This window comes from Etheostoma spectabile, chromosome 12 (genome assembly GCF_008692095.1).
Source record: "Etheostoma spectabile isolate EspeVRDwgs_2016 chromosome 12, UIUC_Espe_1.0, whole genome shotgun sequence".
Classification (NCBI taxonomy): Eukaryota; Metazoa; Chordata; class Actinopteri; order Perciformes; family Percidae; genus Etheostoma; species Etheostoma spectabile.
In genome coordinates, this window is record NC_045744.1 from 1,784,293 (window position 1) to 1,794,266 (window position 9,974).

Consider the following 9,974-nt stretch of genomic DNA (forward strand, 5'->3'; position numbering starts at 1 on the left):
AACCAAATTGCCCCAAAATAACATGGATGATTCCGTACAACATTCTTCAGGTCTAATGAACTTTGACATCTACCCATCTGTGACCACTCAACATCCTCTGATCTCAACTATCAGTCAGAATAATTCATAATATCTGCCTTTTTAACTAAAAACGTATGTATGATTGGATATAAAGGACGTTGTTTGTTGTTGACCATGAATTCCAAGAAAAAGTATGGAATCTATCATTAAACCAGCTCCTGTTTTTAAAAAAGCGCCAAAAGCTGGAAAAAGTGACAATTAAATCCAAAATAGCAACAAAAACATGGGAAATCACAAAAAAAATATTTATTTTTAATTTGGACCTGGAAGGGAAAGTTCATGATTTACGGGAAGACAACACGAGGGTTAAAGGGGCGCACACTCTACTGGATGGACCAGAGGTCACCACATAAAAATGTAACATATTAAAAGTAAAAGTACTCAATGCAGAACAATCCTCACAATGTTTAATGGTGTAATCACTGTAAATGTACTTAGTTACATTCCACCACTGATGAGTCCTTTGTGCTGCAGTTTGTTTCTGATATTGATGAGTAACGAGTGACTCTGTGAGGAAGGCTGAATCAGTGTTTCCCAGGGCTGACAGCATTTGGCAGCATCCCTAATCTGAGCCTTGACTGAAATGCGTTTCTGTGGAGGAACACTGGTCTGGAAGCCGTCTCTGTGACACTGACGCGCAGATAAATTGATAGCTTCCAGAGTTTCTCATTACGGGACATGCTGGTAGACGTGGTACAAGTACACACAAACCAGCGTCATGTCAAAGTCTTAACTACTGTTAAATCCAGCCATTACAAATCCTGCACTCAACCCATTAAGCCTCTTTTTTCCTCGCCTACGCAACAGGGGCGGAACTCACCAGACTCCTTTCAATACGATATCATCACGATACTTATGTCACGATACGATATTGTTGTGATTTTAAACATATTGCAATATATTCTGTGATATATTGCAATTTTTTACCTTCTTTCCAACTTTCCAACAGTAATATTCATGGTGCCAGTATTAGTTGAAGTAGTAGTAGTAATATTTGGAGTGCCAGTGTTAGTAAAAGTAGTAGTAGTAATATTCATGGTGGCAGTGTTAGTTAAAGTAGTAGTATTAATATTCATGGTGGCAGTGTTAGTTGAAGTGGTGGTAGTAATATTGAGAGTGGCAGTGTTAGTTGAAGTAGTAGTAGTAATATTCATGGTTGGCAGTGTTAGTTGAAGTAGTAGTAGTAATCTCAATGGTGACAGTGTTAGTTGAAGAAGTAGTAATAATATTTGTAGTGGCAGTGTTAGTTGAAGTAGTAGTAGTAATATTCATAGTGGTAGTTTTAGTTAAAGTAGTAGTAGTAATATTTATAGTGGTAGTGTTAGTTAAAGTAGTAGTAGTAATATTCATAGTGGTAGTTTTAGTTAAAGTAGTAGTAGTAATATTTATAGTGGTAGTGTTAGTTAAAGTAGTAGTAGTAATATCATAGTGGTATTTTTAGTTAAAGTAGTAGTAGTAATATCATAGTGGTAGTTTTAGTTAACAGATAGTAGTAATGTGCATAGTGGTAGTGTTAGTTAAAGTAGTAGTAGTATATTCATTAGTGGTAGTTTTAGTTAATAGTGTAAGGTCATCGTGGTATTTTAGTTAAAGTAGTGTAGTAGTAAGATTTATAGTGGTAGTGTTAGTTAAAGTAGTAGTAGTAATATCATAGTGGTAGTTTTAGTTAAAGTAGTAGTAATATTCATAGTGGTAGTTGTAGTTAAGTAGTAGTAGTATATTTTGTGGTAGGTTAGTTAAAGTAGTAGTAATATTTATAGGGTAGTTTAGTTAAATAGTGTGTAATGTTCATAAGTGGTAGTTTTAGTTAAAGTAGTAGTAGTATATTTATAGGGTAGTGTTAGTAAAGTAGTAGTAGTAATATTCATAGGGTAGTTTTAGTTAAAGTGTAGTAATGTTCATAGTGGTAGTTTTAGTTAAAGTAGTAGTAGTATATTTATAGTGGTAGTGTTAGTTAAATAGTAGTAGTAATATTCATAGTGGTAGTTTTAGTTAAAGTAGTAGTAGTAATGTTCATAGTGGTAGTTTTAGTTAAAGTAGTAGTGAAGTAGTATATTAGTGGTAGTTTTAGTTAAAGTAGTAGTAATGTTCATGTGGTAGTGTTAGTTAAAGTTAGTAGTAATATCATAGTGGGTTTTTGTTTAAAGTTGTATAGTAGTAGTAATATTTATAGTGGTAGTGTTAGTAAGTAGTAGTAGTATATTCATAGTGGTAGTTTTAGTTAAAATAGTAGTAGTAATGTTCAGTATGTTATTGGTAGTTTTAGTAAAGTAGTAGTAGTAATATTTATAGTGGTAGTGTTAGTTAAAGTAGTAGTAGTAATATTCATAGTGGTAGTTTGTTAAAGTAGGAGTAGTAATATTTAGTGGTAGTGTTTAGTAAGTTAGTAGTGTAATATCATAGTGGTAGTTTTAGTTAAAGTAGTAGTAGTAATATTTATAGTGGTAGTGTTAGTTAAAGTAGTAGTAGTAATATCATGGTAGTTTTAGTTAAAGTAGTAGTAGTAATATTCATAGTGGTAGTTTTAGTTAAAGTGTGTAGTAATGTCATTAGGTAGTGTTAGTAAGTAGTAGTAGTAATATTCTATAGTGGTAGTGTTAGTTAAGTAGAGTAGTAATGTTCATAGTGGTAGTTTGTAAAGTAGTAGTAGTATATTATAGTGGTAGTGTTAGTTAAAGTAGTAGTAGTAATATCATAGTGGTAGTTTTAGTTAAAGTAGTAGTATGTTCATAGTGGTAGTGTTAGGTAAAGTAGTTTAGTAGTAATATTCATAGTGGTGTTTTTGTTAAAGTAGTAGTAGTAATTTATAGTGGTAGTGAGTTAAGTAGTAGTAGTAATATTCATAGTGGTTAGTTTTGTTAAGTAGTAGTAGTAATGTCATAGTTGTAGTTTTAGTTAAAGTGTAGTAGTAATATTATAGTGGTAGTGTTAGTTAAAGTAGTAGTAGTAATATCATAGTGGTAGTTTTAGTTTAAGTAGTAGTAGTAATATTTATAGTGTAGTGTAGTTAAAGTAGTAGTATAATATTCATAGTGGTAGTTTTAGTTAAAGTAGTAGTAGTAATATTTATAGTGGTAGTGTTAGTTAAAGTTAAGTAGTGAGTAAATTCATGTGGTAGTTTAGTTAAAGTAGTAGTAGTAATTTCATAGTGGTAGTTTAGTTAAGTAGTAGTAGTAATTTCATGTGGTAGTTTTAGTTAAAGTAGTAGTAGTATATTTATAGTGGTAGTGTTAGTTAAAGCAGTAGTAGTAATATTCATAGTGGTAGTTTTAGTTAAAGTAGTAGTAGTAATGTTCATAGTGGTAGTTTTAGTTAAAGTAGTAGTAGTAATATTTATAGTGGTATGTTAGTTTAAAGTAGTAGTAGTAATATTCATAGTGGTAGTTTTAGTTAAAGTAGTAGGTAATATTCATAGTGGTAGTTTTAGTTAAAGTAGTAGTATGTCATAGTGGTAGTTTAGTTAAAGTAGTAGTAGGAATATTATAGTGGTAGGTGTAGTAAAAGTAGTAGTAGTATTCATAGTGGTAGTTTTAGTTAAAGTAGTGGTAATGTTCATAGTGGTAGTTTTAGTTAAAGTAGTAGTAGTAATATTTATAGTGGTAGGGTAGTTAAAGTGTAGTAGTATATTCATAGTGGTAGTTTTAGTTAATAGTAGTAGTAATGTCATAGTGGTAGTTTTAGTTAAAGTAGTAGTAGTAATAATTATAGTGGCAGTGGTAGTTTTAAGTAAGTAGGTAGTAATATTCATGGTGGACAGTGTTAGTGAAGTAGGAGTAGTAATAGTCATGGTGGCAGTGTTAGTTGATAGTAGTAGTAGTAATATTCATGGTGGCAGTGTTAGTTGAGTAGTAGTAGTAATCTTCAAATGGTGCACTAGTGTTAGTTGAAGAATATAGTAATAAATTTGTGTGGCAGTGTTAGTTGAGTAGTTAGTAGTAATATTCATTGTGCGTGTTAGTTGAAGTAGTAGTAGTAATATTATGGTTGCAGTGTTAGTTAAAGTAGTAGTAGTAATATTATGGTGGCAGTGTTAGTGAAGTTGTAGTAGTAATACAATGGGGCAGTGTTAGTTAGAAGAAGTAGTAATATATTGTAGTGGCAGTGTTAGTGAAGTAGTAGTAGTAAATTCAAAGTGGTAGTGTGTAGTAACAGTAGTAGTAGTATATTCATAGTGGTGTTAGTTAAAGTAGTAGTAGAATATTTATAGTGGTTAGTGTTAGTTTAAAGTAGTAGTAGTAATTTATAGTGGCAGTGTTAGTTGAAGTGTAGTAGTAGTATATTAATGGTGACAGTGTTAGTGAGTAGTAGTAGTAGTAATAGATTAATCAGTGGTAGTGTTAAGTTAAAAGTAGTTAGTAGTAAGTATTCATAGTGGTAGTTTTAGTTTTAAAGTAGTAGTAGTAATATTTATAGTGGCAGTGTTAGTTGAAGTAGTAGTAGTAATATTTAGAGTGGCAGTTTTAATAAAAAAAACATCACAGCAGTCAGGAGAAGAAGTAACGCAGTAGCCGGAGTACTAATCTGTAGTACTGTGTTCAGATCTTCCAGGGGAACCACAACCCGACAGACGAGGCTCGCTCCTTCTTCCCCAAACAGACTCTGGCCCGCTACGTCCGCGTGCGCCCCATGTCCTGGGAGCAAGGCATCTGCATGCGCTTTGAGATCTACGGCTGCAGGACGTCAGGTACCCCGACACACACACTCACACACACACACACACACACTCACACACACTCACACAGTCTGCATGATCACTCTTAATGCACTGATTTATGTTTCCAATAACTGGCACTGGAGTCATAATTCAGTCACATATTTTGTGCGTTTTCTTTCTTAATTAACTTTACCTGTCCCCACATGGATCAATAAAGTTAAATGTTAAATATTTTCCAATCAAACACACATATGTGTGTCGAGGTCACGTGATCACAGCCACAACTTTTACTTTCTAATATGTATCTAAGCATGTAATGTCATGATTATCATATCTACACACAAAACACACACACGATACATGCACTCACTATTTGGAAAATTCACTTTTTGGCCTAGGTAAACATAAAACAATAACCAAGACTAAAGCTCACAATTTTCCATCCAAAAATGAATAATATTTAATGTATCCAAATTCAAACAATACATGTTTTAAAAAGTACATGATTTTAATTTTCTTAACAATCAGTGAACTTTTTTTGTTAAACTATGTCTTTATTTTCACAACTGCAATAGCAACTTTGTCAAAACGTTTTCTACAATTTTACTAGTGCTGTCAGTTGAACGCGTTATTAAGGGTATTAACGAAAACCCATTTTAACGACGTACATTTTTCAAAACTTTGTTGTGTATTTTACATGCTGTTGGAACAACTAGTGACGTTAGGAAAAAAAAACTGGAAACTTTGACACCTACAGTGAGCCTGAGGTTATAGCGAGGGGGGGGGGGGGGTCTCAACACGACGTAGGCTATGTACTGGGGGGGGGGTTGGGGGGCTCGGGGGTCGCGCTGGAGTTTGTTTTGAATGAAACACTACCGTAGGCTATGTACTGGGGGGGTCTTGATGGTGGGGGGGGGGGGGCTGCGGGGGGGGGGTTTCTTGCGGCGGGGGGGAGGGGGGTCTGGGTTCGGGGGGGGGTCGTCTTTTTGCTTGAACATACAGTACAAGGAGGCTAGATGGGAGGGGGGGGGGGGGTCTGGGGGGGGGGTCTTTCTGGTCTTGTGGGAGGCGGGGTGGGGGGGGGGGGGGGGGTCGGGGATGGGGGGGGTCTTGAACCAAGACTAGTCAGGCTTATTATGCTGGGGGGGGCCACACGGCACAACGGCCACAGGCAACAACATTTGGGGGGGCGGGGCAACGCAAGCCGTGGGGGGGCACGGCCAACGCAAGCCGGACAAACAAGGGGGGGGGCGGGGGGGGGGGGGGAGGCCCAACTTGAACCACTAAAGTAGCGCTAGATTGGCTGTGGAGTGGGGGGGGGGAACTTGTGAATCACACAAGTAGGCTATATGTGGGGGGGTTCTTGTGAACACTACAGTAGGTTTTATTAGGTTTTAGGTATATGTGGGGCGGGGGGGGTGGGGGGGGGGTTTCTTGAACCTAAAGTAGGGGCTATAGCTGGGCGGGGGGGTTTTGCCCCCGGTATTGTGAACACTACAAGTAGGTTATATTATGGGTGGGGGGGGGGGGGGGGGGGGTTTTTTCTTGAGGGTCTTGTGGCCGGTAGTTGAAAGCTGGGTGGGGGGGGGGGGGGGGGGGGGGGTATTGGAAAAAGAAAGTATAGGTAAGGCTGGGGGTCGGGGGGGGGGGGGGGCATTTTGTTGCCTTGATATTTCGTTTTTTGGTGAATGCTTGAAAACTACTACAGGAGGCTATATGCTGGGGGGGGGGGCGACTTAGCGGACTTCCGATTGTCGCCGGGCGATTTTTTCTGGCTAGACCTCCTTGTGTCCGCGTGAACACTACAGTAGGCTATATGCTGGGGGGGGCGGGGCGACTGAACATACAGTAGGCTAGATGCTGTGTGGGTGGGCGGGGGGACGAGGCCGGCACTCTTTCGCTGAAATACGTATTCCCCGCGGCCCCGGCCCCGGCCCCACGGCCCCCCGGGGCCCGCCCGCGGCGGGGCCCGCACCCCTGCCTGCCCGACCGCGCGACTCCGACTTCCTTCCCCTTGAGCCCCCCCTCTTGACAAATACACCACGTAACTCTGGGGGCATACCTGCCCCAATGGGCCCCGGCCCCCCCCCCCGCTCCCCCCCCCGCCCGGGGGCGACTCGGAAAACCTCCCGTAGGCCTATAGGTTCGTATTTCCTGATGGCGAGGCGTCTTGGTTCCGGATCTACCTCCCTCTCGAACCACTACAGCCTCAGGTTATAGCGGGGGGGGGGGTTCCGTCTTAGAACAACTAAAGTATGGATACCTGTGCGCGGGCTTTCGCCCCCGGGGTCTACAGCACTTTTCGTTTGACCAAACCCTAACACTAGTGGGCCTATCTGTGGGTCGCGCCCCTCCTACTTAACCCCAGTGGGCGGGAGTATCATATTGTTCTTTATGCCCCCCGGCAGGGACCGCACGCACCGCGAGAGCGCACGATTCTGCATGCACTCCCGTGATCTTCTACATGTCACGTAGGATATAGCGACTGGCGGGTCACCATGAACTTCCTCCCTACCTTCCGCCTCGCGACTGAACCTACACTAGACATAGCTAGGCTATGATGTCTCTATCGACTCCGGCCAGCCTCCCCCCCCCGCCACATCTCTACGTAAGCACCGGGTGGTGCCGTCAGTCCCGTATATTTTGACGACCACATTTAAAACCTACCCCACGTCGTTAGGCTCCGCTGCGTTTATGATTTCTTTTTTACTCTTTAGTGTGCTTTTGGTCTATGGGTTGTAGGCACGATGCCGCAAGAGCGGGCGCTCATCTTACCGGGGGAGATAGGGGGGGGGTCTCTTGCCCAACACTACAGATTAGGCTATATGGTCTATATGCTATGTCTAAAAATGCAGTAGGTTATATCTGGGGGGGGGGTCTGAACACTACAGAGGCTATATGCTGGGGGGGGGACCTTGAACATAACTGACGTGGCTACATGTATATGCTAGTGTCATCTTCAAACTGCAGTAGGCTATATGCGATATGTAGTGTCTTCAACACTGCAGTAGGTGTATATGCTGGGGGGGGGGTCTTGAACACTACAGTAGGCTTATATGCTGGGGGGGGGGGCACTTGAACACTACAGTAGGCTAACATCTATCTGCTAGTGTTCAACACTGCAGTAGGTTATATGCCTATGCTAGTTGTCTTCAACCATGCAGTAGGTTATATGCTGGGGGGGTGGTATTGACCCCTAACGAAGGCTATATGGCTGTGGGGGGGGGCCCTTCACCTTGAACACTACAGTAGGCTACATGCTATATGCTAGTGTCTTCAACACTGCAGTAGGCTATATGCTGGAGCCGATCCACTTTTCCATGTTGATAAGAACATTAAAATGAGAAAAAATAATAATGGGACAAAAAGAAATCAAGGGACCTTTACAATAGATAAAAATGCCATTAATGCAATTGATCGCAATTAAGTATTTTAGTCATTTTACAGCTCTAGATTTTACAAAGACAAATGTTCTTTTACAGACTCTACGTGCACTCTCCTAACTCTGCATACAGTTTTGTGACTTTTGGACATCGTGAATCAAACTAACATCTTTTTGGCTGGCGAATGACAACCCCCTGCTGCTCTCTGTTGATTTAAAATAATCACCGCTTCCATGGCGAGCGCGAACCCCTGCAGAAGGACACCGTCATTCATTACGGAGGAGCGGAGGAAAATCATGCTGCACTATTACTCCTCCTCTAATATAATACGAGCCAACTCTCAGCAGGAGCGCTCCATAACAGAGATATTCAGCTCTAACTCATCGGAAAGCAGGGTGCAGAGTGCTAGACAGGTGATTCAGGAGAGATAAGTGTGTGTGGTGTGCAAGTACTGAACTCTCATTCACTGCCAAACTTGGAACTCTTAACTTCATTTTATCCCATTTCTGTGTGTAATCCTAAACTAAATGTGTCCAAATCCTGTAATTTAAATAAAAAAGTAATAAAATGCAGGAAAGACAAGCTCCCTTTTAAACCATTAATTTCTACCCCTGGGGGGACGATTTGTATTCATAAGCACAGAAACACACACAGGCAGTACTGTAGGGGGCCTCCATAAAGAACACTGAGTAGCTGTACATTCTCATTGTGGAGGAATGAGCGTCCTCGGGAGCTGTTGTTGAGCCCCAGATAGAAGTCTGGAAGCATTTGTCAAACACTAATACCACACTGAGACCACAACCACTTGGATCCGGATATTAGATATTAGATCTAGCTTGTTGTGGATAAGGATTCAACTTGGCTCCCAGTGACTAGACCATTGTGTTCACATCATTTAGAGTTTATTAACTTTTCTCATTCCAACAAAACAAAAAATATAACTAATGTCTCTCAATTATTCAGTAACTATGCCAGCGTATTGTCACTGTACAATTAGAGGAAATTGTCAGTGTGGGGGTGAATCTCAGATGATGGATGCAAAATGTACATATTGAAGTATATTCAGTTAGCCTGACAAGCCAGACCCCATCAAGATGTTGGCTCTTGGAGCTCATCATTAGCAGGACTCAATAATAATAATGATAATAATAATAATAATAATAATGTATACTTTATTAATCCCGCAAGGGGAAATTACAGTTTGCGGTGAATATATAACAAAAATATGGTGTTTTTTGAAAATGAAACCATGTAAACCTCTTCTGGTACAACCTCAAAATACAATTATGAACCTGAAAATGAGCAGAATATGGGCGCTTTAAATTTTGGATATTGTAAAATTGAAATATGACACAAGCGTTGTCGTTCCCTGGTTTTAATGGCTGCATTACAGTAAAGTGATGTCATTTTCTAAACTTACCTTACTAGCTGTTTTATTGTTTGCATCCACATTATTGGTGATTATTTATCAAAACTCTCATTGGGTAGATATTTTGTGAAAGCACCAATACATTATCGACATCGATGTATTTGGTCAAAAATATCATGATCTTACTTTTTTGTCCCATATCGCCCAGCTCTACCTCATACATATTTATATGCGCAAACCCCTACATTATTCCATATTCAAGCATCCTCGCAGATATGATAAATGAGTCTCTGGTGTTTTAACTCTTGAGTTTAAAAACTGCAGCCGCGCCCAGAGGACATCGTGCGAAACTGCTGACTAAAGCATGATAAGGTTGGCAGTAGCCGTTCTTATCATACTGTACGCCTTTTAAAAGTTTCTAACCCACCACTGCCCTCTCTCTCTCTCTCTCTCTCTCTCTCTCTCTCTCTCTCTCTCTCTCTCTCTC

At 40.3% G+C, this 9,974-nt stretch overlaps 1 protein-coding gene across 1 annotated transcript in view; it reads left to right on the forward strand.

The window, feature by feature from the left end:
• LOC116699084 (neuropilin-1a) overlaps window positions 1–9,974 on the forward strand; it is a 120,158-nt gene that overhangs the window by 82,818 nt on the left and 27,366 nt on the right. Inside the window, exons 8-9 of the mRNA XM_032531477.1 lie at window positions 4,621–4,765; window positions 9,213–9,214. Of these exons, the coding sequence (XP_032387368.1) occupies window positions 4,621–4,765; window positions 9,213–9,214 (147 nt within the window). The remainder of the gene's footprint in view (window positions 1–4,620; window positions 4,766–9,212; window positions 9,215–9,974) is intronic.